At 49.3% G+C, this 25,421-nt stretch overlaps 1 protein-coding gene across 2 annotated transcripts; it reads left to right on the top strand.

The window, feature by feature from the left end:
* The first annotated feature begins 11,919 nt into the window (after nucleotides 1-11,919).
* On the top strand, nucleotides 11,920-15,555 carry Actb (actin beta). Of its 2 annotated transcripts, XM_013120404.3 has the most exons (6): nucleotides 11,920-12,073; nucleotides 13,017-13,145; nucleotides 13,233-13,472; nucleotides 13,924-14,362; nucleotides 14,449-14,630; nucleotides 14,751-15,555. In XM_013120404.3, the coding sequence occupies exons 2-6, from the start codon at nucleotides 13,023-13,025 to the stop codon at nucleotides 14,892-14,894; spliced, it is 1,128 nt and encodes a 375-aa protein (XP_012975858.1). In that variant the 5' UTR covers nucleotides 11,920-12,073; nucleotides 13,017-13,022; the 3' UTR covers nucleotides 14,895-15,555. The 2 variants fall into 2 exon arrangements, with proteins under 2 accessions (XP_012975858.1, NP_001268524.1); NM_001281595.1 differs by lacking the exon at nucleotides 11,920-12,073 and having other exon boundaries at nucleotides 13,023-13,145; nucleotides 14,751-14,894.
* Nucleotides 15,556-25,421: the final 9,866 nt, after the last annotated feature.

Here is a 25,421-nt window from a genome sequence, read left to right as displayed (position 1 = left end):
TTATGTACAGCTGTGGCTGCACATTTGAGTGGTGCCAAGTTGGTTTTGTTTGTTTGTTTTGTTTTTGTTTGTTTGTTTATTTGGTTTTGGTTTTTCGAGACAGTGTTTCTCTGTATAACAGCTCTGGCTATCCCAGAACTCACTTTGTAAACCAGACTGGCCTCAAACTCTGTGATCCACCTGTGTATGCCTCCTAAGTGCTGGGACTAAAAGTGTGTGCCACCACTGTCCAGTGCAAATTGTTTGTTTTTTCTTTTTTAATCTCAGCACTCTGGAGGTAGAGGCAAGCATATCTCTGCAAGTTTGAGGCTAGCCTGGTCTACCTAGTGAGTCCCAGGTTAGTAAGGACTAAATAATGAGGCTCTGTCTCAAAACAGCAAAAACAAACAAGCAAGTAAACAACAAAAGTCTACAAAGCAAAGATTGAGTTCTACTAAATAGTATATGGCTGTGTGTCCCCGTGGGGGTGTCTATAGACAGCATGGTGGTCCCCAACAGCTGGCATGGGACCAGGCATTCTGGAAGCCTAGATAGCCGGGCTAGGCTGGTTCTCCATCAGGTAGCTCCAGTTCCTGGCCAGCCCAGAAACGGGCTGAGATTTCTGGCTGGGAAAGGCCTAGTTACAAGGTGACCTGCCTGCAGTGATCAAGTTTCCAAACTTGGGCCAGGCCCAGGCCCTGTGGCTGCAGGAGCCAGCGCTTGCAGAGCCTCTATGCACCCATTGAACTGAGCTCGAAAACACCAGCACGGTCAAAATCCAGGACTGTGTGAAGGGCCCAAAGGCTTGCTGTGATACTGTGCTAGGCCCCGGACAGTTAAATTCTGATACATTCAGGTAAAAGTTAGACTGTGTTGTGTATTTTTTTTTGCTTCTTTGTTTTTTTTAAAGAGTACTTTTGTTTTATTCTGTGCACATGGGTGTTTTGCCTGTGTGTATGTCTGTGTATCACATGTGTGCCCAGTACCCTTAGAGGCTAGAAAGTTTTGGACCCTCTAGATCCAAGTTAGAGGATTAGAGTTACGGACAATTTTGAGCTACCATGTGAGTAGCCATCTCTCCAGCTCTTTGTCTCATTTTTGTTGTGTTTTTTTGTATGTTTGTTTGCTTGGTTGGTTTTTTGAGACTGGGTTTCTCTGTGTAGCCCTGGCTGTCCTGGAACTCACTCTGTAGACCAGGCTGACCTCGAACTCACAAAGATTCTCCTGCCTCTGCCTCTTGAGCACTAGGATTAAAGGTGTGGGTCACCATCTTCTGGATTTATTTATTTAGACATTCATACATACATACTTTTATGTGCATTAGTGTTTTGCCTGCATGTATGTTTGTATGAGGGTATTGTCCCCAGAACTGGAGTAACAGACCATTGTGAACTGCCATGTGGGTGCTGGGTGCCCATCTTCTGAAAGAACAGCCAGGGTTCTTAACCGCTGAGCCATCTCTCAAGCTCCTGGCTTTGTTTTTTTAAAATTATGCTTGTCTCGCCGGGCGTTGGTGGCGCATGCCTTTAATCCCAGCACTCGGGAGGCAGAGGCAGGCAGATCTCTGTGAGTTCGAGACCAGCCTGGACTACCAAGGGAGTTCCAGGACAGCCTCCAAAGCCACAGAGAAACCCTGTCTTAAAAAAACAAAACAAAAAAAAATCATGCTTGTCTATTATATGACTACTTGAAATAGCCATGGTGTATGAGTAGAGGTCAGAAGACAGCTTGAAGGAGTGACTCTCTCCTTCCATCATGTTTGTCCAGAGGATTGAACTCAGGTCCTCAGGTTTGGTGCCAAGCACCACTGAGCCATCTTGTTGGCCTGTCCCCCTCCCTTTTTCTTTTTTGTCACGGGAGCTCATGCTACACATGGTGTCCTCAAACTAGGATTTAGCACAGGGCCGATATATGCTAGGCAATTGCTCTACCATTGAGCAACATCCTCACCATCTTAAAGCCTTGTTTTTCTAAGTCCGGCATGGTAGCACAGGCCTTTAATCACAGCACACAGGAGACAGAGGCAAGCAGACCTCTGTGAGTTCAAGGCCTGCCAGATCCCCACAGAGAGTTCCGGGCTGGCCAATTCTACAGAGTGAGAACCTATCTTGAAGATGTTTTAACTTAAATTTAAAATCGTATTAACAGTAGGTGTGATGTGTCGTGGCAAGCATGTGGAGGTAGGAGGATGGAGTTTGTGATGTCCAATAGTCAACACCGGCTGCCAGGTCTGCTGCATGAGGCCCTTTATCTGCCTAGGCCATGTCACTTGCCCCACAGCACTTTCTGTTGTTAACATAGTCACTTATTTGAAACAGGATTGCATGGAGCCCACACTGGCCTAAAACTCCCCATGTAGTTGAAGATGACTTTGTTCCAATCTTCCTGCCTCCACCTCCCGAATGCCCAGGTTACAGGTGGGTGCCACTGTACCTATTTAACATGGAGTTGAGGAAGGAACCCAGAGATTTGGGCTTGTTAGGCAAGCACTCCACCAATTGAGTCACAGCCCAGACCTTTTTGGTTTGTTTTTGAGATGGTGTCTGGATCTATAGTCTAGCTTGACCTGAAACTCACAATGTAGGCTCTCTGGTCTCTGGGTAATCCTCTTTCGTCATTCTTACAAGTGATTGGTTTACAAGAAAAAACCGACATGACTGATGTACCAACCCTTTTTATTTATTTACTTATGTAGTATTTTTAGATTTGTTGTATTTTATGTGTAGAAGTACTTTGCCTACATCTCTGTATGTGTACTATGCTTGTGCTGGTGCAGACTGGGCATCAGATCCCTTGTACTGGAGTTACAGATTGTTGTGGATGCTGGGAACTCTCTACAAGAGCAACAGATGCTCTTAACCTACTGCTATGTCTCCAACCTCTTATTTTTTTATTTTAATAGAATACACACACACACAGTTTTTTTGAGACTGGGTTTCTCTTTGTTACCTTGGCTGTTGTCCTGGAACTTAAACTCACAGAGATCTACCTGCTTCTGCCTTATGAGAGCTGGGATTAAAGGTGTACATCGGCTAGCCGGGCGTTGGTGGCGCACGCCTTTAATCCCAGCACTCGGGAGGCAGAGGCAGGCGGATCTCTGTGAGTTTGAGGCCAGCCTGGTCTACAAAGTGAGTTCCAGGACAGCATCCAAAGCCACAGAGAAACCCTGTCTCGAAAAAAAACCAAAAAAAAAAAAAAAAAGGTGTGCATCGGCATACCCTGCCTGAAATTTTTATATATGTAAGCAATGTATTTTGCTCATATGCACCCCAACTTTTCCCTCCAACTCCCCTTTACTTTTCACTACCATTTTCCTCAGGTATTTGATACATTTCCTATCCAACTTCCCACCTCATGTTCCCCATCCTCAGCCTTGTTTTGTTTTTTGAGATGGAGTCTCATGTAGTACTGGCTGACTTGGAACTTACCATTTAGACCAGGCTGGCCTGGAATTCACAGAGATCTGCCTGCCTCTGCTTCCTAAATCCTAGCATTCGAGGTGTGTCCCACTAAGCCGTGCAGCCTGTTGGGACATTTTTATTTGGGGGGGGGGGTTGGTTTGGTTTTTCGAGACAGGGTTTCTGGGTGTGGCTGTCCTGGAACTTACTCTGTAGATCCGGCTGGCTCTTTGGACTCAAAATTTGCCTCCTGAGTGCTGGGATTAAAGGTGTGTGCTACCACTGCCGGCTCTATTGGCTGCTCCTGTGCGTGTCACTGTAGCTACAAGTTCATGATTGCAATGACCATGGCAGGTCCCCAGACACAGCATTCACAACATTCTTCTCCATCCTCCGGCTCTTACATTTCCCACCTCTCTTCTGGTATGTTCTCTGAGTTTTAGAAGGTGGGGTGTGGGTTTGATATAGATGGCCCTCTTAAGGTCAGTGCTTAATAGTCACTTGTACTTACCACTAGTCTTAGGCTGGTCATGAGGCTGTTAACACCTGACTGCTTCAGAAAGAGGCTTTTCTGGCCAAGGTTGGGAGAACGTTAGCCAGTGAGAGTAAGCATAAGTGTTTAGAAGGGAGACTGACAATATGTCCTTTAGCAAAACAATAATAGTAGATTCCTCCCTAAGACTGTGATCTCCAAACCATAGGCTTTTTGACAAGGTTTATAGTCTGGGCCTAAATTCATTTCTGGTTTCAAATCCAATTAGAAAGCCAGGCGGTGGTGGCGCACGCCTTTAATCCCAGCACTCGGGAGGCAGAGGCAGGTGGATCTCTGTGAGTTCGAGGCCAGCCTGGTCTACAGAGGGAGTTCCAGGACAGCCTCAAAACAATACAGAGAAACCCTGTCTCGAAAAAAAGAAAAAAAAAGAAAAGAAAGAAAGCAAGCAAGCAAGCAGTGGTTTCTGGTAACCACCAGAACCTTCATGCCATTATAGCACCAGTGAACACCTCTTCCTTGGCAGGTCACTACTGCAGCCTGCAGGCTCACTGCTGGGTAGTACCATTGATGCCCAACCCTACCCAACTCTTGTGGCCCACACCGCACCCTCCAGCACTGTGCCTGCTAGCCGGCAGAGAGGAGTTTTTCAGTCACTTTCATTTCCCTGTGGTCCTCAACCAAAGAGTAGTGTGTATCTTCAGTAATAAGGTCTTGCCGTCCAGTTCTGGTGGCCAACCAAGAGTCATTTTATTTGTTTGTAGAGACTTACTATGTAGCCTTGGCTAGCCTGTAATTCATTATGTAGACCAGGCTGCCTTCAGCCTCATAAAATCTGCTTGCCTCTGCCTTCTGAGTGCTGGGATTCTAGGAATGTGTCACCATGCCTAGTTTAAAATATTTTTTTTAGATAGTCTAGCCTCCAGTTCTTGCAATCATCCTGCCTCAGCCCCTGGAATAGCTGGAGTGATAAGCCTATGCCACCATATTTGGTCTTACGCTGTCTTGTTTGTTCATCTAAGGAACAGGGAGATTCCGGCTGACTGGGTAGGGTGTGGTGAACTAGAGGTAGCACTCAGTACCCTGTAGGAGGACCTCAGCAGGCTGGGAGGCTGGGACTGAGGCACAGGATGACCCCTAGGGGCTCAGTTTATGAGTCAACTGTGGCCAGACACACCTGCATCTACCCAGTCCCTCTTCCTCCAAGGCCGTCATCCCCCTAGGTAAACTGCACTTCTCCACTTGTGAGGGGCATTTCCAAGTATACCCTAAAAATCTGGGGGCAGGTAGGGTTTTTTGTTGGTTTGCTTTTTTTTTTTTTTTTTTTTGAGACAGGTTCTTACTATGTAGCTTTGGCTTGCCTGGAACAGGCTGGCCTCCAATTTACAGAGATCCATCTGCCTCTGCCTTCTGAGTTCTAGGATTAAAGGTATGCACCACCACCCTGGTTAGGCAGGATGTTGTTAAAATTAAGCTCTCTACTAGGAAGGAGGCAAGCCCCTCATACTGACCAAATGACCCAGCAATGACCTGACCTTTAAACTTTGCTTTCCTGTACACTCCAGACTGCCTATCTGTTTTGTTATTTGTTTACTGTACTGGGGATGGAAGGCAGGATTTTGCATGAGTTAGAGACCACTTTTTTTTTGACCAGACAGGGTTTCTCATCTAGTTTGGCTGCCTTGGAACTCACTCCGTAGACCAAGCGGCCCCCGAACTCATAGAGATCTACCTGCTTTTGCCTTTCAAGTTCTGGGATTAAACATCTGAACCACAAAGACTATCCTGAGTTAGGGACCACACTTTGCTGAGCTACACTTCCAGCTCCTCACTGGGAGATTCAGGCAGGTGCTCTACCCCAGAACTATTTCTTCCAACTCTCTTTGAGACAGACTTTCTATGCATCCTAGGCAGGCCCGGAACTGATGATCATCCTGATTGAGTATTCTAAACACCTGGACAACCTGAAGAGACCAAGGTCCCCAGGAGTGCCAGCCTTCGGGTGATATCAAGCTGGTTGCCACCCCCTTGCGGGCTGTGAATTTGGATCCAGAGATAAGTGGATACCCCATCTCCCTCCATCCCTCTGACTGCTTTCCACTGAGCACTGGGTGGTGTTTCCATCTGTAGGCAGGGACAGGAATCCTGCCCACCCAGGGACAAGCAGAAAGTGCTCCACTGGTGTGTGCACAGGGGAAGACCTGGAAGTTTCTTTTCTATTTCTGAATAAATCACTTTGAATTTGCAAGTCTGGGAACTCCCCAGAAGGGTGGGGCAGTTTTTCTGGTGCCCTAGGGGACCAAGACAGAAGGTAGTTTTTAAAAGGATTTTTCAAAACTCTCCCAAGAAGTCTAAGAAGTTCCCCAGTTCCTGGCTTGGGGCATAGGAGTATGCTCCTCATCTCAGCATGGGGCTGTGAGTTTGAGGCCAGGCTGCACCATAATAGTATGAGACCCTGTCTTAAAGAAAAGCAAACATGTCTCAGTGGGTAAAGAAGTTTGCTACCAAGCCTGATGATCTGAGTTCAGTCCCCAGCAACTCTTCATGTGGTGGAGAGAGGGACCTGACTGACTCTTCAAGTTGTCATGTGTGGTGCACACACCCAGACACACACACACACACACACACACACACACACACACACACACACACACACACACACACACACACAGATTTTATTAAGCCAATTCACAGCCCGCAAGGGGTGGCAACCAGCTTGATATCACCCGAAGGCTGGCACTCCTGGGGACCTTGGTCTCTTCAGGTTGTCCAGGTGTTTAGAATACTCAATCAGGATGATCACCAGTTCAGGGCCTGCCTAGGATGCATAGAAAGTCTGTCTCAAAGAGAGTGAGAGTGTGGTAGTGTTCCCTGTGATGGGAAGGTGAATACTAGAGAACCAAGTGTTCAAGGTCAGAAGTTAGAGCGGTAACTCGGTGGTTAAGCGCATTTCACTGGGGACTGGAGAGATGGCTCAGAGGTTAAGAGCATTTGACTGCTCTTGCAGAGGACATGAGTTTGGTTCCAGCACCACATTGGATGTCTCACAACTGTCTGTAACTCCAGTTCCAGGGGACCTGACACCCCTTCTGATGTTCAGGGGCACAAGATAAATCTTTTTTTTTTTTTTTTTTTTTGGTTTTTCGAGACAAGGTTTCTCTGTGGCTTTGGAGGCTGTCCTGGAACTCACTCTGTAGACCAGGCTGGCCTCGAACTCACAGATATCCGCCTGCCTCTGCCTCCCAAGTGCTGGGATTAAAGGCATGAGCCACCAATGCCCGGCAAGATAAATCTTAAAAAGATAAAAGAATTCAAGATCATCGTCCTCCCTACATGCTGGTTCAGGTCAGCCTTATGAGACTGTTTCAAAACAAAAACACCAGCTGGGCATGGTGGGGCATGTCTGTGTCATCCAGTGGGGGAGGCCCCAGGATCAGGGAGTCAAAGCAGCTGGACTAGGAGAGACTGTCTAAAACAAAAAAGACAAAAAGGCTGGTGAGACGACTCAGGGAGTTCCAGCTCTTGCCACAAAGTCTGAATTTGACTCCTGGGACCTAACATGGTAGGAGAAAGTCACCTCCCCAAGCTGTCCTCTAATCTCCACAGGTTCATGTGGCACACACACAAGTAAATGTAGCATAAGCAACAAGGATTAAAAAAGAGCCCTCACTGTGTGCCCTTCCTAAGGAAACCTGATTGATGATTGATTGATTAATGGGTTTACTGAGACAGGGTCTCTGGACAGTCCTGACTATCTTGGAACTCTTTATGTACACCAGCCTACTTTGAACTCACGGAGATCTGCCTTCCTCTGCCTTCCGAGTGCTGGGCTTAAAGGTGTGTGCCACCATGCCTGGTGGAAATCTTTTTTAAAAAATGTTTTTTTTTTTGAGACTAGAGAGATATCTCAGTGGTTATTGCTCTTGCAGAGGACCTGAGTTCGGGTTCCAATACCCTCGTGAGGTGGTTTTCAACCATCTGGAATCTGTATTCATGTGGTGCCCTTAAACTCCTGCAGGCACACATACACATAAATAAAAGCAATAAATCTTTAAACATTATCTTAGAGAGCCAGGCCATGGTGGCACACACCTTTAATCCCAGCACTTGGGAGGCAGAGGCAGGTGGATCTCAGTGAGTTTGGGGCCAGCCTGGTCTAGAGCAAGTTCCAGCACAGCCAGGGCTACACAGAGAAATCATATATATATATAGAGTCGGGCAGTGTCGGTGCATGCCTTTAATTCCAGCACTGACTGGGCAGGCAGAGGCAGACGGATCTCTGTGAGTTTGAGACCAGCTTACAATATCAACAAACAAAAAACCTACATTGATTTATGGGGGGGTGCATGACACAGTTATAACATGGAGGTCAAAGGACAACTTGAGGGAGTTGGTTCTCTCCTTCCAACATGTGGGTTCCAGAGATTGAACTCAGGTAGTGAACCTTGGAGGCAAGAATACCTTTAACACGGAGCTACCTAGGCAGCCCTAAAGAAATCTTTCGCTTTCCTTCTTGGTACCAGCAAACTTCTCTTATTTGAGTGCTAGCTCAAGGCACTTGCTTGCTTTATTCCCATTTTTCAAAACAGGGCCTGATAAACCATCCCATGTCCATACCCACTGCATCCCCCCCCTTACACCCTCCCCCAGCCACACAGCAGGCAGCAGGTACTGCAACTGCGTATGTAACTCAGCAGCTGCTTGGGGGAAAAGGTCCATCTGCTTTGACCCTAGGCTATTCCTTTTCTGGGTCATCTTACCTGGATCACTTGCTCTCTCTGGACCTGGTGAGGGCAGCCTGAAGCTGGCCCCAGAGGCTGAGAAGTTAGATAGAGGAACCCCATCCTCATTCACAAACCTCTTGTATTCTAAAAGCCCTGAGGGGCTCAGGAGCATGGGAGCATGGGTGGGGAGGACCTGCCAGCATGTTCCAGTAGATTCTTGCAGTGGTACCTTATGACCAGGAGCCTTTGGTTTGCCCTCACTGAACCCCGGGAGTTAGAAATATGTACTAAGGAGGGGGTGGGGCTAGGAATTCCAGCTTCAGAGCAGCCCTTGGACCCAGTCCCTGGGGACATTCCAGAGGCCACTTTACCCAGGGAGGGGCCCTGAGTACAGAGGCCTTATGGCTGGATCTCAAGGCACTGGGCACTCAGTGTCAGTCCTGCCTCAGTTTCCTAGTCGGTAAAAAGGGAGTATGCTTTCCGGGATGCTCCAGGCCTTTCCTTCCCTCAGTTAGTGTCCTACTGACAACTGACATCCCGCTGTCCCCAGGGAGCCACCCTCTTGGACAGAGCCCTTGCAAGTGTAACAGGAAGTTCCCTTCTTCCTCAATTTCTTCTCTAAAATGTGCAGCTTAGGGTCTTCCTGGACAGCTGGGCTTGAATGTCCCCAGCAGAAGTGAGGACGTGACTTCTGAGAGAAGCACCAGGGAGCAGGCCTTGAATGAGATTCTCTTGTCCCAAGGTCTTTCAGGGCAGGGGGCCCTTGAAGAAAAAAGAAAAAAAAAATTAAAGCTACAGGTGTCATCCCTCGCTGAGCCACGCTGTGCCTGCCAGCTGGGTGCCTTCCTGACAGTGACAGGGCTTTGTGAGGGCAAAGTTCTCCACAGAAGACCAGCTTCACTTCCTCTGCCTTCCCCTTCCTCCACTTCCTCTTTTCCCCCACCCCCACCCTGCTTTCTGAGCTTTCTCCTGTCTGCACCCCAAACTCAACAACTCTGGCCTCCCCCTCCGGGCCTGCTGTCCTCTCAGGGTCCTCTCCTCTTTCATGGCTGAGGACACCCAGGCCAGGCGGTCTCTCATTCATCCGGCAGAACAGAGCCCCTCAGTGTGTGTGTAATGGGAGGAAGTGGGGGTGACAGAGCCCCCCTCAAAGGGCTGGCTTGTTTGATGTTGTGGGGGTTGGGGGCAGTGCTGAGTTATTAAGACTAGCCTGAATAGGCACCATGACTGTCTGCGTAGTTACTCAGGAAGCTGAGGCAGGAAGATCAGGAGTTGGAGGCCAGCCTGGGCTATATAGGGAGACACTGTTTCAAACAAGCAGGAGGCGCTGGGCATGGTTGGTGGCACATGCCTTTAATCACAACACTCAGGAAGTGGAGGCAGGAGGATTTGGAGTTCAAGGTTACTTGGGTACATAGAGAATTTGAGGCCAGCTTAGGCTGCTCGATACACTGTCAAAAAACAAAAGAACAAAACCCCACACACAAAAAAACTTCCCAACAAAACAAGAAACTCTCTCATGCCTCAGAGAACACTGGAAAATGGCCATTGCAGACCAGACAGAACCATAAGCCAGTGGGACACATTAGAACTGTTCCAGAGGTAGGGTGGGGCAGGAGTGCCTGCCCCTTGACAAAGTGGCAACACAGGTCCTGCCTGGGAATCTGGTCTCCTAGTAAAGCTGCCTAGTGTCACACAAGAGGCCCCCACTTCGTCCTGCACCCCTGGTGGCATATTCTCCCCTGCACCTACCAGGACTCCCCTGGGAACACTGCGGGCAGTCCTCCCTGCCCCACCCCCACCTGTGAATCGCAGGGCTGGCAGGTCCTCCGGCAGCTGGCAAACAGCCTGAACAACCGAGAGATACAGATACAGGGCCAGGGCCAGGGCCAGGGCCAGGGCAGTCCCGTCCCCCGGAGGCAGGGAGGGAAGTGGCTGGGAAAGTTCTCTTAGGCCCAGGTTGGTGACTGCAGAAGGCTTCTGTCAAATCTCTTTTGTGGGAACAACAGAGTAGCCCTGAACCTGGGGGTGTGTTTCCAGTGTTTGCTGGGGTCACCCTTTCCATACTGGAGGCCTCTGCAACTTCAAAATGCTTTGCTACCAGCCTAGCACAAGGAAGTTGGTCCAGCCTCCTCATGCAGGGCCACTGCTGTAGTCCATATATGGACTAAGCCTTCCTTGGTTTCAACACCTACACTCAGTGAGCCCCTACTATGCCTTTGCAAAGCCGTGACAGGCACAGAGCATCTCCCCTGAAGAAGCACTCTTCTTGCCTAAATTCAGATTTCTGTCACCTTCTTCCAGGAGGTGTGTGTCCCTCTAAGCTAAGCCAGGGATCCCTCACCCCCGATCCCTGGTGTAGGTATCTGCTGAGCAGAACACTCTCGGGCGCTGAAATTTTGATAAACAGACCCATGTTGAGGAGAGGGGAGGGGTCTCCTCTGGTGGAATCCGGGCTCCAGGCACCACCAACTCCTCTCTGAGCACACTGTCTCTCCCAAGTCCTCACAGCCTCCAGATGGACCAGAACACAGCTAACCGAGGATAGATGGTGGGCCCCAGCCCAACTGTGCCTGGCAGCCACCCAGAGCCACCAGCTAACGGCCCTGGCTCAGTCTTGCCTGGGTGTGATCAGGCAGCCCTCCAAAAGTGTCCGGACTCCATAACAAGTTTTGCTTGTTCTATAGAGCAGTTCCTTTCTAGGTCTGGGGCAAGGGACATCGGGAGACATCTTCCTGCAACAAGTCCAGTGACTGGACCACCAGGATTGCCCTGTCCTTGGTGTGTGGCCCTGAGTCTCCTAAGTGACCCAAACCCGTGAAGACCCTTCCAACCAGTTTTGCTTCTAAATCGCACCCCAACATACCTAGCAAATTGGAACCCCACCAGAAGTCCCCCAGAGCTGGCTTTCAGGCTATTGCTTGCAAGGGGGAGTGACTCCCGGCCCATTCAATCCAGGCTCCGCGTGTTCCTCAAACAAGGAGCCACGTAAACACGGACTGGGCCTCCATGCTGACCCTTGCCCATCGAGGTACTCAATGTTCACGTGACATCCACACCCAGAGGGTCCTGGGGTGGGTGGGTGACTCCCACAATGCAGGCCTGATAACCGAGACCCTGAATCGGGCAGTGTCCACAAGGGCGGAGGTCAGTCGTGCATGTTTAGGACTATGGGGCCAGCACCCATTTCCCAAACTCTCCATCCTCTTCCTCAATCTCGCTTTCTCTCTCTCTCTTTTTTTTTTCCAAAAGGAGGGGAGAGGGGGTAAAAAAATGCTGCACTGTGCGGCTAGGCCGGTGAGTGAGCGGCGTGGAGCCAATCAGCGCTCGCCGTTCCGAAAGTTGCCTTTTATGGCTCGAGTGGCCGCAGTTGCGTCCTATAAAACCCAGCGGCGCAACGCGCAGCCACTGTCGAGTCCGCGTCCACCCGCGAGCACAGACCTCTCGCAGCTCTTTCTTCGCCGCTCCACACCCGCCACCAGGTAAGCAGGGACAACAGGCCCAGCAGGCCACAGCCCTCCCGGGAGCAGTCACTTTGCTGCAGTGTCGCGGGAGACACTCAGCGCGGGCACCAGGGAAGGGTGGACGGTGGTGCCGGGGAGCGGAGCGGACACTTTTAGATCCAACTTTCAGTCCAGGGTGTAGACCCTTTGCAGCCGCATTGCCACGGTGTAGACATTGGTGGACCTGCTCTGGCTCAGAGCACACGGCTTGGGGACCCATTATGGTCGCAGTGTGGGCGCTATGAGAGCCGATGCAGCTTTTGGGTGTTGAACCGTATCTGCCCACTTTGAGGGAACACAATGTTGGGAGCCAAACGTTAGGATCACGCCTTGGTGGCCCATGGGTCTTTGTCTAAACTGGTTTGCCCATTTGGCTTGCCGGGCTGGCGGGCGCGGCGGGGCCGGCTCGGCCGGGTGGGGGCTGGGATGCCACTGCGCTTGCGCGCTCTATGGCTGGGTATTGGGGCGCGTGCACGCTGGGGAGGCAGCCCTTCCTCTTCCCCCTCTGCCAAGTTAAAACTTGCGCGTGCGTATTGAGACTTGGAGCGCGGCCACTCGGGGTTGGGCGAGGGCGGGGCCGTTGTCCGGAAGGGGCGGGGTCGCGGGAGCGCCTGCTCGCGCTTCCTGCTGGGTGTGGTCGCCTCCCGCGCGCGCTCTAGCCGCCCGCCGGCGGGGTGAAGGCGGGGCTTGCGCCCGTTTGGGGAGGGGGCGGAGGCCTGGCTTCCTGCCGTGGGGCCGCCTCCGGACCAGCGTTTGCCTTTTATGGTAATAACGCGGCCGGCCTGGGCTTCCTTTGTCCCCAGAGCTTGGGCGCGCGCCCCCTGGCGGCCCGAGGCCGCGGCGTGCCGGAAGTGGGCAGGGCGGCAGCGGCTGCGCCTAGTGGCCCGCGTTGACCACGACCCTCTTTTGTGCCCTGATATAGTTCGCCATGGATGACGATATCGCTGCGCTCGTTGTCGACAACGGCTCCGGCATGTGCAAAGCCGGCTTCGCGGGCGACGATGCTCCCCGGGCCGTCTTCCCCTCCATCGTGGGCCGCCCTAGGCACCAGGTAGGTGACCCTTCCCTTTGCGGGTAGCGATGCTGGGGTTTTCCTGGAGGGAGGTGGCCATATTGAGAACATCGTTCCCCTCCGCAGGGCGTGATGGTGGGCATGGGCCAGAAGGACTCGTACGTGGGTGACGAGGCCCAGAGCAAGAGAGGTATTCTGACCCTGAAGTACCCCATTGAACACGGCATTGTCACCAACTGGGACGATATGGAGAAGATCTGGCACCACACCTTCTACAACGAGCTGCGTGTGGCCCCCGAGGAGCACCCTGTGCTGCTCACTGAGGCCCCCCTGAACCCCAAGGCCAACCGTGAAAAGATGACCCAGGTCAGCAGCCAGGGTTACCACCACCTCCATCTTTGCCAACCTCTCAGCCACGCCCTTTCTCAATTGTCTTTCTTCTGCCGTTCTCCCATAGGACTCTTCTATGAGCTGAGTCTCCCTTGGAACTTTGCAGTTTCTGCTTTTTCCCCGATGAGGTCTTTTTTTCTCTCGATTGCCTTTCTGACTAGGTGTTTTGAACCCTACAGTGCTGTGGGTTTAGGTACTAACAATGGCTCGTGTGACAAACCTAATGAGGCTGGTGATAAGTGGCGTTGGAGTGTGTATTCAGTAGATGCACAGTAGGTTTAAGTGGAGCCCCTGTCCTGAGATCCTCCCAGCACTTATCTTAGCTGTGTTCTTGCACTCTGCATGTCTCATATCTGTCCCAGCAGTACTACCTGCCTTGACTACTTGTGGCTTTTGGAGTTGGACAATGCCTCCTTTTTCCTTACAGATCATGTTTGAGACCTTCAACACCCCAGCCATGTACGTAGCCATTCAGGCCGTGCTGTCCCTGTATGCCTCTGGTCGTACCACTGGCATTGTGATGGACTCCGGAGACGGGGTCACCCACACTGTGCCCATCTATGAGGGCTACGCTCTCCCTCATGCCATCCTGCGTCTGGACCTGGCTGGCCGGGACCTGACAGACTACCTCATGAAGATCCTGACCGAGCGTGGCTACAGCTTCACCACCACAGCCGAGAGGGAAATTGTGCGTGACATCAAAGAGAAGCTGTGCTATGTTGCCCTGGACTTCGAGCAAGAGATGGCCACTGCCGCATCCTCTTCCTCCCTGGAGAAGAGCTATGAGCTGCCTGATGGCCAGGTCATCACCATTGGCAACGAGCGGTTCCGTTGCCCTGAGGCCCTTTTCCAGCCTTCCTTCCTGGGTGAGTTGAAGTGACCTAGTTTCTTCGTCTAATTGCGACCAACTCTTGAGACCATGCTATAAGTCTATCTCTCCCTTTCCCCTCAGGTATGGAATCCTGTGGCATCCACGAAACTACATTCAACTCCATCATGAAGTGTGACGTCGACATCCGCAAAGACCTCTATGCCAACACAGTGCTGTCTGGTGGCACCACCATGTACCCAGGCATTGCTGACCGGATGCAGAAGGAGATCACTGCTCTGGCTCCCAGCACCATGAAGATCAAGGTGAGCTTAAGTATCCTTAGCCCTGGACCCATGAGGGCCCTGTGGTTGCCAGGTCAGCCCCTTGGCTGTGGGTAAGATAGGCATCCAGAGCACTCACTGTCACTGTCTTGCCTTCTTCAGATCATTGCTCCCCCTGAGCGCAAGTACTCTGTGTGGATCGGTGGCTCCATCCTGGCCTCACTGTCCACCTTCCAGCAGATGTGGATCAGCAAGCAGGAGTACGATGAGTCCGGCCCCTCCATCGTCCACCGCAAATGCTTCTAGGCGGACTGTTACTGAGCTGCGTTTTACACCCTTTCTTTGACAAAACCTAACTTGCGCAGAAAAAAAATGAGACAACATTGGCATGGCTTTGTTTTTTGTTTTTTTTTTTTTTTGGGGTTTTTAAAATTTTTTTTAAAAAAGGTTTTGTTTTTTTGTTTTGTTTTGTTTTGGCGCTTTTGACTCAGGATTTAAAAACTGGAACGGTGAAGGCGACAGCAGTCTGTTGGAGCAAGCATCCCCCAAAGTTCTACAATGTGGCTGAGGACTTTGATTGTACATTTTTTTTCCTTTTTTAAGTCATTCCAAGTACCCATGAGATGGCTACAGGAAGTCCCTCACCCTCCCAAAAGCCACCCCAATTCCCTAGAGGAGGATGGCTGAGTCCATGCCCTGAGTCCACACTGGGGAGGTGACAGCATTGCTTCTGTGTAAATTATGTACTGCGAAAATTTTTTTAAATCTTCCGCCTTAATACTTTTTTAGTTTTGTTTTTATTTTTGAATGGTCAGCCATCGTGACCCTCATGGGTGTTTTTTTTTGTCCCCCCAACTTGATGTATGAAGGCTTTGGTCTCCCTGGGAGTGGGTTGAGGTGTTGAGGCAGCCAGGGCTTGCCTGTACACTGACTTGAGACCAGTTTAATAAAGTGCACACCTTACAAACCGTGCTTGTTGTTATGTTGCTTTGCTAGATTGTGGGTAGCAACGGGAGATGGGGAAGTTGTCACCTTTGCTCCAAGAGGTGATCTAGGGTGGGCTGGACCTCGACTAGTAGTTTTTAGTGGGAGGGCACAAGGATCATGACCTTTAACCAGGGATCTCAAATATCCTGTCCATTTGAGTTCTGAAGTCTTCATGTGTTGGAAGGTTGTTCATCGTGAATTGGGAATACTCCCTGGGCCAAAGGTTCCTGCATCATCAACACAACCCTGCTCTTCCAACCTTCCTCTACCTAGAGTATGTGTTCTTCCCTGGAGACAGCACCTTTTCCTGTCAGCTGGGAAGCATGAGTCTGGTCTTCTGACTGGAGGGTAGTTTACTGCCTTCTGCATGTCTAAGAACACCAGAGGCAGGTGGATCTCTGAGTTCGAGGCCAGCCTGCTCTACAGAGCTAGTTCCAGGACAGCCTCCAAAACAATAGAGAAACCCTGTCTCCAAAAACAAAACACCAGAGGCCACATTTCTGAGCCTTTGAGTTCGGCAAGACCGTACCAGCAGTCTTGGCTGCTCTTTACCAGATACATGACCACAGAAAGTTTAAGGGTGTAAGACTCTCCTTTGATTCCCTCCAGGCACAGTTGCAGCTGGGATTATGTGCACTGATGCTGTCAGTAACTTCTGCCTGAACCACTGTTCATGCAGGTAGAGAAAACTGGTGGGTGGAGACTCCCATTCATTTGTTCCATCCACTTAGCTGTATACCTACCAGTCTGTCCATTCAGCAACCTATACATCTTGCCCTTCACCCTCCCTCATTCACTCCCCAAGCAACCACTTGGGCAGTAGGGTAAAAACCAAACCAGATGCACCCCTGCTTTCAGGAGGTATTCAGTGTATCATAAACACCATTAAGTGAAGGTAAATTGCATATACAATCACAAGGTTCTGGGCTGGCCTAGCTTTTAAAGGCTCAAGACCAAAAACCAGAGCAGAGACCATGTGGTCTCACTATAGTGGATACTTGTCATCCTAGCTCTGAGGCTGAGGCCTGTTTTAAGGGAATGAATCTCATAAATCTTGTTAGGCGTCTAGTTATGCATGGAGTTTGAGGCCAGTCTGGCACTGCCTCAAACAAAAGTCCCTAAAACAAGAAACTACCTCAGAAAAGCAGAAAAGAACAAAATCTTAAGAAATTTTATTTTTACCCCCCTCCAAACAGGCTGGGCATGATGGTACACACCTTTAATTCCAGTAGTCTGGAAGCCAAGGCAGGTGGATGTGTGCATTTGAAGTCAGCCTGGTCTACTGTGTGAGAACCTTGATAGAGAGTGCTTCGTAGTGAGACCATCTTGAAAAAGAGACCAAAGCAAAGGTAATAACAGGCTTGGCTTATACATAGACCAGGGCAGAGGCTGGAAGAAGAGTCATCAAAAGCAGACAGTGCAAGTGTGGTTGGAATTTAGGGTTGACTGGGGACAAAGCTGGAAGACAAAACACTACCCTCAGGACAGAACAGGACCCAGGGTGGCTGCCAAGTCGCCATTTGAGAAATGGGCACACCAGTAGCAGCTGGTGCTCCTTCAATCTTTGCCATTAAAGGATCCAAAGTGTAGCCTCCAGAGTATCCAGTGTATCCTCTGGCCCTGCCCCCTTTCCTCCCTGATATAGCAGGCAAACTGGCTATTCAAGGCCAGGCTCACAACAAAGGCCTATCACTGTGCATACCTCCCCCTCCTCCTAGAGATTGTATCATGGCCTCGAACATCACCAGAGAAGCCTATCAACCTTTTTCTGGTCCTGCTCCAGCCGCAATAATAATAACAGCAGCAACAATAGCTGTAGTTGACAGAGTGCTTGCCTAGCATACAAAAAGCCCTTGGTTTGATCCCCAGCAGGAGGACCAGTCCAAGGTCATCCTTGGCTATATGATGAGTTAGATAGAGACCAGCCTGAGCTACATGAGACCCTGTTTCAAAACAAAAAACAAGTGGGGGGTGAGTGAGCTGATAGGCAAAAGTTCCCGCTCTTGATTCTTTTTTTTGTTTGTTTGTTTGGTTTTTTTTTTTTTTTTTTGAGACAGGGTTTCTCTGTATTGTTTTGGAGGCTGTCCTGGAACTCGCTCTGGCCTCGAACTCACAGAGATCTGCCTGCCTCTGCCTCCCGAGTGCTGGGATTAAAGGCGTGCGCCACCAACGCCCGGCCCGGCTCCGCTCTTGATTCTGTGTTTTCCAGTGAAAGCAAAGTTTTCCAGCACTACAAGCAACAGATTCTAGCCGTGGTGGCACACGCCTGTAATCCTAACATTGGGGAAGCAGAGGTAGGCAGATCTCTGAGTTCGAGGTCAGCCTAGTCTACAGAGTGACAACCAGGGCTACAAAGAGACCTGTCTCAAAAACAAACAAAAAACAACCAAACAAAACAAAACCAAAAGGGGGGGGAGAGGGAGGGAGGTTCTGCTCTGCTCTCTCCTCCCACTGAAACCGGGCAGATTCACCTCTTCGGACTCCACCCCGTGACAGTTGGCTCTGGCTTTTTCAGGCCACTGGCTCCCCCATGAGGCAGCTCTGACTCCAATAGTCACCTTTGCAGACTTGAATCCCATTCTCCTTCCACAGGTCACCCAGGTCCTGTCCCAGCACAGGTGGGAGGGTTGGAATTCCAGGTCTTCCTTCATGAAGCCCCATGAAGAGGACAGAGGGAGCCTGCTCATAATACTGTTTGCAGGATGGCCATCTCACCTGTGGAGAAACTGAGGCAGCTCTGGGGAGGCAGTGGCAGGATTTGAACACATGCCAGGCTGGGGAGGGACGGCTGACACATCATCCATTGTCCTAGCACCAGAAGAAGGGAAGTGTTGGGGCAGAGCAGAAGGGAGGCCTTCCCAGGGCACACCGCATCTGGTCAGCTGGTAGTTATCCAACAGACAGACAGGAACCCTCACAGCCCACACCACTGACTAGATTCTTCATTCAGTCACTTACTGCCCAACAAAACTGTGTGTGTGTGTGTGTGTGTGTGTGTGTGTGTGTGTGTGTGTGATGGACAGGGCCTTTTTTTTTCCGAAACAGGATTTCTATGTATTGTTTTGGAGGCTGTTCTGGAACTCGCACTGTAGACCAGGCTGGCCTCAAACTCACAGAGATCTGCTTGCCTCTGCCTCCTGAGTGCTGGGATTAAAGGTGTGTGCCACCAACTCCTGGCTTAGACAGTCTCTTGGGCACAAGCTGGTAGTAAATTCAGTATATAGCAGAGACTGGTTTGGGCAGGATGGTACAGGGCTACCATTTCAGTATGTGGGAGTTAGGAAGGAGAATCAGAAGTTCAAATTCAACCTTGAATTCAATTCAAATTCAAAAGAGCAAAACGAAACAAACAAAAATGAGGTGAAATCAGCTGGGTGGTGGTGCACCCCTTTAGTGCTAGCACTTTGGAGGGCAGAGGCAGATTGACCTCAGCGAGTTGGAGGCCAGCCTGGTCTCCCAAGGGAGTTCCGGGATAGACATGACTGTTACACAGAGAAACCCTGTTTTGAAAAAACAAAATTAAAAATAAAAAAAAAGAGAGAGATGAAGACTCACCGTGTATTCCTGAATAGCCTAGAACTATGTAAACCAGGCAGTGTCCTCTCTTGGGAATTCTAGGCAGGTGCTCTACCACTGAACCACACCCCAGCTCCTCACTGGAGAGTTCTAGATGAGCATTCTGCCATTAAACCACATTGCTCACCAATGAAACTTACTCTCATTGCTCAGTTTAGTTCTGTGTGTGATTTGAGTTTATTGAAATTTAAGTTTAGTACGATGAAGAATTCAGTTCTTTAGTCTCACAAGCTGCATTGCGATTGTGCAATAACCGGTAGCTGCAGGGCTGGGGAAATAGCTTAGTGGGTTAAGCTTTCACTGCACAACCATGAGAAACTGAGTTTGGACACCGTCTTAGGGTTTCTATTGCTGAGATCAAACACAACAACCAAAATGCAAGTTGGGGTGAAAAGGTTTTATTTGACTTACACTTCCACAGCACTGTTCATCATTGAAGGAAGTGAGGACAGGAACTCAGAAAGGGCAGGAGCTGAAGCAGAGGCCACGGAGGGATGCTGTTTACTTCCGCTGGCTTGCTCAGTCTGTTTTCTTTATAGAACCCAGATCCAACGGCCCAAGGAAGGCACCATCCACAATGGGCTGGGCCCTCCTCCATTGATCACTAATTGAGAAAATCACTTACAGTTGTATCTCATAGAGGCACCTTGTCAACTGAGGCTCCTTCCTCTCCGATAACTTATAGCTTGTGTCAAGTTGACACAAACCAGCCAGTACAGACACCCAGATATGTCAAGCTAGACATGGTGTGCATCTGTAACCACAGAACTCCAGCAGCAGGATGGGAGGTAGATGCAGGGGAGTACCTAGGAGCTCAGTCAACTGTCACGGCTTACACAGTAGCAAATAATGAACAGCCCATCTTGAGCAAGGTGGAAAGTGAGGGCCCACCTCCGCCTTGTTGTTTTCTGGCCTACATATGTGCACACACACATAGCAAACATTTTTGTTAGATGTTTTTCAAGCCAAGTCATGGTGGCGTACACCTTTAATTCCAGCACTCGGGAGGCAGAGGCAGGTGGATCTCTGTGAGTTTGAGGCCAACCTGGTCTACAGAGCGAGTTCTACACAGCTAGCTACGCAAAGAAACCCTGTCTTGAAACAACCCCCCCCAAAAAACAAAACATTTTTCTTTTATTTTGTGTGTAGGGGCTAGCATGCCAGAGTGTGGTATACCTGTGAGGATCAGAGGGAAATTTATGAGCATCAATTCTCTCCATTCACCATGTGGGTCCTGGTGTTGAACTCAGGTCATCAGACTCGGCAGCAAGCTTTTTTACTTGCTGAAGCCTATTACCCATGTTCCCCTCAAATTAAACAAAAATTGATTAACTGTGTATGTGCAGCCCGGTGGCAAATCACTTCCCTAGCATATACAAGTTCCCCAGTCTGTACCCAGCACTGAAAAAAAAATCAATATTCTTTAGAGCAGTTTTTAGGCTCACAGTGAGATCTAAGGGAAAGCACTGAGAGTTCCCGTGTGATGCGTGTCCTCATCCACCCACAGCCGCCCCCACTGCCAGCATGGGTAAGCTGGGTGCTCCATTTGTTACAAATGATGAGCCCACATCCACACCTGCTTTCTTGCTGGCGGTGCTGAGGCTGCAGTGAGCATTGGGGCTCCCTCTTGATGGTGTTGTCCCTGTAGGTTTGCACACTTCTAGAGATCTCAACTGTAGTAACTGATGGTCACTTGGTCCTGTAGTGAAAACACTCTGGGCTTTGGGATGGAAGCCATGGCTCAGCCAGCAGCTACGAGTTCTCTGCTTTATCAGAGGACTCTCGGGTTTGAGTCCCAGCACCCACATGGTGGCTCACAACAGTCCCAGGGGATCTGCCATCCTCATCTGACCCCTGCGGGCACTGCATGCATGTGGTACACAGATACACATGCAGGCAAGGCACTCACACCCATGAGAATGTTTGTCTCTGTGTGTTTATGCACATGTATGTGCAGGGGCCTGAGGAAGACCCGAAGAGGGTGTCGGATCCTCTGGAGCTGGAGTTGCAGGTGGTTGTAGGGGCTGGAACCAAACTCAGGTCCTCTGGAAGATCAGCCTACACTCAGCAGAGCCTTCTTTCTAGCCTCTTGAGAGTAATTTTTTTTGAGACAGGGTCTCCCTCTGTAGCTCAGACTGGCCTCAAACTCACTATATAGACCAAGCTGGCCTTGAACTCAAAGAGATCCACTGTGAATTGACCTTGGAGTCAGCACGGAACACACCCAGACGCCAAGTTCTCAGCACAAAGGAGATTTATTATTCCAGGAGGGACAAGCAGGGTGGTGGGGTCAGGGCGAGGAGGGCTGCCTCTGGATTGCACAAAGCCAGACAGCAGGTGTTTCTGCAGGCATGGGTTTTAAGGAGAAAAGGGGAAGTCTGTGCTGAGTTGGTAAGTCCTGATTGGACAAGTTAGCCAAGTTAATGAATTTTGATTGCTGGACCTTGGTGTTTTGATAGCTGGACCTTGGAGTTTTAGTCAGGCATAAGGAAGTGTCCAAATAAGGCAACAGGCCTTGTTGTCTAGCTTTAGGAATGTAATCTAACAGTTTAGCAAGAGAAGGGGAGAAGGCAAGACCTACCAGCACCATATTTGCTGTACTTGGGCCTGTTAGAGTCCTTCACCCTGGGCTGGAGAGATGGCTCAGTGGTTAAGAACACTGGCTACTCTTCCAGATGGACAGGTTCAATTCCCAGCAAGCATATGAGTCTTTTGTTTTTCGAGACAGGGTTTCTCTGTGTAGCTTTGGAGCCTATCCTGGCACTCACTCTGTAGACCAGGCTGGTCTCAAACTCACAGAGATCAGCCTGCCTCTGCCTCCCAATGCTGGGATTAAAGGCATGTGCCACCAACGTCCAGCCCATGTGGCTGCTTTTGTAGTGTACTTTTATAAAATCTAACTCAATTTAGCAGATCTTTTATATTAAGTAGTGCATTTTGATTTATACCTTTCCAGTTCTTTTAGTTGATATTTAGTGTGTATAAATATTAATTAATTGGGTTAATATAACAGGACCACAGTCAGAGTCACAGAAATACCAAAGACCGATGTGGCTGTTGGGGAGTAGGGGGCTTAGAGTATCTATGAAGATAAAAAATGAGGTCAGGACACGGTGGCATTACCTTAGTCACTTCAACACAAACCACTGTTTGCATGTGGAGACCAAAGGACAGTTTTATTTTCTCCTTCTACCTTTTTGTTTTGTTTTGTTTTGCTTTTCCAGACAAGGTTTCTCTGTGTAGCCCCAGCTGTCCTGGAACTCTCTATAGATCAGGCTGGCCTTGAACCTGGAGACCCACTTGCCTCTGCCTCCAGACCACTGTGATAAAAGGTGTGTGCTGCCACACCTGGTCGATACCCAAGCCAGTGATATCTTCATCGTGTACTACTGACTTTCCTTTTCTCAGAAGTTCTCGAGTTGGAATTCCACAGGGGAGCCTTTTCAGGTAGACATCTTTTGTTGTCTAATGTGTATCCAAGTTTGAGGACATACATCGGTGACCCAGCCCTTGGGAAGCAGAGGCAGAAGGAGCAGGAGTTTGAGGTCAGCCTGAACTAAATAGTAAGTTTCAGGCCAGTCTGGAAAGGGCCTGGGGGATTGTTCATTGTGGAGAAGTGCTCCCTACACAAGCTTAATGTCTTGACTTCAATTTCTGTGAACCATGGTGGAAGAAGAGAACCAACTCCACAGATCTGTCCCCTCACCTCTGCATGCGCTACTTTTTTGTTTGTTTTTTATTTTTTCGAGACAAGGTTTCTCTGTATTCCTTTGGAGGCTGTCCTGGAACTAGCTCTTGTAGACCAGGCTGGTCTCAAACTCACAGAGATTCGACTGCCTCTGCCTCCCTAGAAATTGCTGGGCAGCAGCGGTGCACGCCTTTAATCCCAGCACTTGGGAGGCAGAGGCAGGCGGATCTCTGTGAGTTCCAGGCCAACCTGTCTACAGAGAGAGCTTCATGATAGAAGGGATACACCGAGAAACCCTGTTTCAAACAAACAAAAACAAACAAACAAACAAAACCCAAAACAAAAAAACCCTTCCTCCCAAAAAAAGAAAGTAAGAAATCATTGTGTCTTGATGGTTGTGATGAGCAAGAGCCCATGGAAATTGTGGGCCCCTCAAAATCTTTTTTTTTTTTTCCCGAGACAGGGTTTCTCTGTGGCTTTGGAGGCTGTCCTGGAACTCTGTAGACCAGGCTGGCCTCGAACTCACAGAGATCCGCCTGCCTCTGCCTCCCGAGTGCTGGGATTAAAGGCGTGTGCCACCAACGCCCGGCTTGCCCCTCAAAATCTTTTGTAGAGAGAGAAGTTCCTCTCCACAGACGGAGACAGGAACTCCATTTGTGGCAGTCTCTTTGTGGCTCAGGGAGAACCAGCTGAAGTGGAGTGATCAGGCTTTCTCAGTGGGCTCCACCTAAGCCCTGTTCCAGGCTCCACCCACCCTTCCTCCCAATGCTCCTGTGGTTTTCGTCTCTCTGTAGTTGCAGACAATGCTGAACCTGGGGTCTTAATCAGGGGCTTGAAATCTAGCTTTCCCATTGTGTTCATGATTTATTATTATTATTTTCATAATTAATATTCAGATTATGTGTTCTGTCCCAAGGAGGTAAGAAGGATATTTGTTTTTGTTTTTTCAAGACTGGGTCTGTGTAGACCAGGCTGGCTTCGAACTCAGAGATCCACCTGCCCTCTCCTCCTGAGTGCTAGGATTAAGGCATGAGCCACCACCATCAGGTGTTGAGGAAGTAAGAAAGATGTACTGGTTCTCCAGTAGCCTTGGCTGTACTGAAACACACTTATAGACCAAGCTGACCCCCAAATTCACTATGTAGCCCAGGATAACCTTGAACTGCTGGTTCCCCTGCCTCCATCTCTCTTTTTATTTATTTATTTATTTTTGAGACAGGGTTTCTCTGTGACTTTGGAAGCTGTCCTGGAACTAGCTCTTGTAGACCAGGCTGGCTTCGAACTCAGAGATCCACTTGCCTCACCTCCCACCTCCCGAGTGCTGGGATTAAAGATGTGTGCCACCACTGCCCGGCTAGCCTCAATCTCTTTTTTTTTTTTTAAGATTTATTTATTTATTACATATACACCAGATTGATTTGTAGATGGTTGTCAGCCACCTTGTGGTTGCTGGGAATTGAACTCAAGACCTCTGGAAGAGCAGTCAGTGCTCTTAACCTCTGAGCCATCTCTCCAGCCCCTAGCCTCAATCTCTTTAATGCTGATGTTGCTGCCATTCGGTTTGGTTTTCGTATTGCTGGGGACAGAACCCAGGATTACATACCTGTTAGGCAAGCACTCAACTGAAGTATATCCCCCAGTTTCTTCTAAACTATTACCTTAATTTTAAAAAATTGTCTTTCCTTCCTTTCTTCTCTGTGTGCACTTGGGCATGTGTGCATGACAAGGTGCAGACACAGAGGTCAGAGGACAGCTTCCAGGAGCTGGTTTTTTCCTTCTACCATATGGGTCCTGGGATCCAGCTCAGTTCAGGTGGTCAGCCAGGGTCAAGACCCTTTTCCTGATAAGCCATTTCATCAGCTCTAGCAAACCATTTTTAACTGCAAATTCTGTGGGAGAAATCATTATTCATTTATTCAAAGTTGTGACATGCAAAGAACAGTCTGGCTACAGTCTGGGACTAGTTATTGGGACAAGTACTGTCAGTGCAATTACTTTTTGTGTTTTATTTCTTCCTTTCCCAAAGATTTATTTTTAAGTGCACTCGTGTTTTGCCTACATGTATGTCTGCATGACGGTATCATATCCCCTGGAACTGGGGTTACAGACAGTTGGGAGTTGCCAAGTAGCACCCACTTGGGTATTGAACCCCAGACCCTCTAAAATAACAGCCAGTGCTCTTAATCACTGAGTCATTTTCCCAGCCCCCATAACACTTACTTAATATGAGTGAGGCATTAGGTTCAATTCTCAGTAGTGGTAAATAAACAAACAATAATAAAGTATAGCAGCGACCAGCCTGGACTACCAAGCGAGTTCCAGGACAGCCTCCAAAGCCACAGAGAAACCCTGTCTCGAAAAAAAAAAAAAAAAAAAAAAAGGTATAGCAGCCTAGGCATAGAGGGGAGGTAGAGGTAGGCAGATCTCTGTGACTTCAAGGCCAGTCTGATCTACACAGCTAATTCCAGGACAACCAGGTTTACATAGTGAGACCTTGTCTCAAAACAAACAAAAAAGGTATAATAAGTCCGATGGTGCAAAGAGGTATTGAGAGTTATAAAACAAATGAGGGGCAAGTTCTG

Source organism: Mesocricetus auratus, unplaced genomic scaffold, assembly GCF_017639785.1.
Source record: "Mesocricetus auratus isolate SY011 unplaced genomic scaffold, BCM_Maur_2.0 Super-Scaffold_100008, whole genome shotgun sequence".
NCBI lineage: Eukaryota > Metazoa > Chordata > Mammalia > Rodentia > Cricetidae > Mesocricetus > Mesocricetus auratus.
The sequence above is the reverse complement of the archived record's forward strand: the minus strand, read 5'-3'. Positions and strand labels throughout refer to the sequence as shown.

Excerpts from the sequence above, each read along its gene's own strand:
- Actb (XM_013120404.3), top strand. The coding sequence starts at position 13,023 with ATGGATGACGATATCGCTGCGCTCGTTGTCGACAACGGCTCCGGCATG. Across the intron at positions 14,363-14,448 it reads TTTCCAGCCTTCCTTCCTGG|GTATGGAATCCTGTGGCATC; the intron begins GTGAGTTGAAGT and ends CTTTCCCCTCAG. Across the intron at positions 14,631-14,750 it reads CCAGCACCATGAAGATCAAG|ATCATTGCTCCCCCTGAGCG; the intron begins GTGAGCTTAAGT and ends TGCCTTCTTCAG.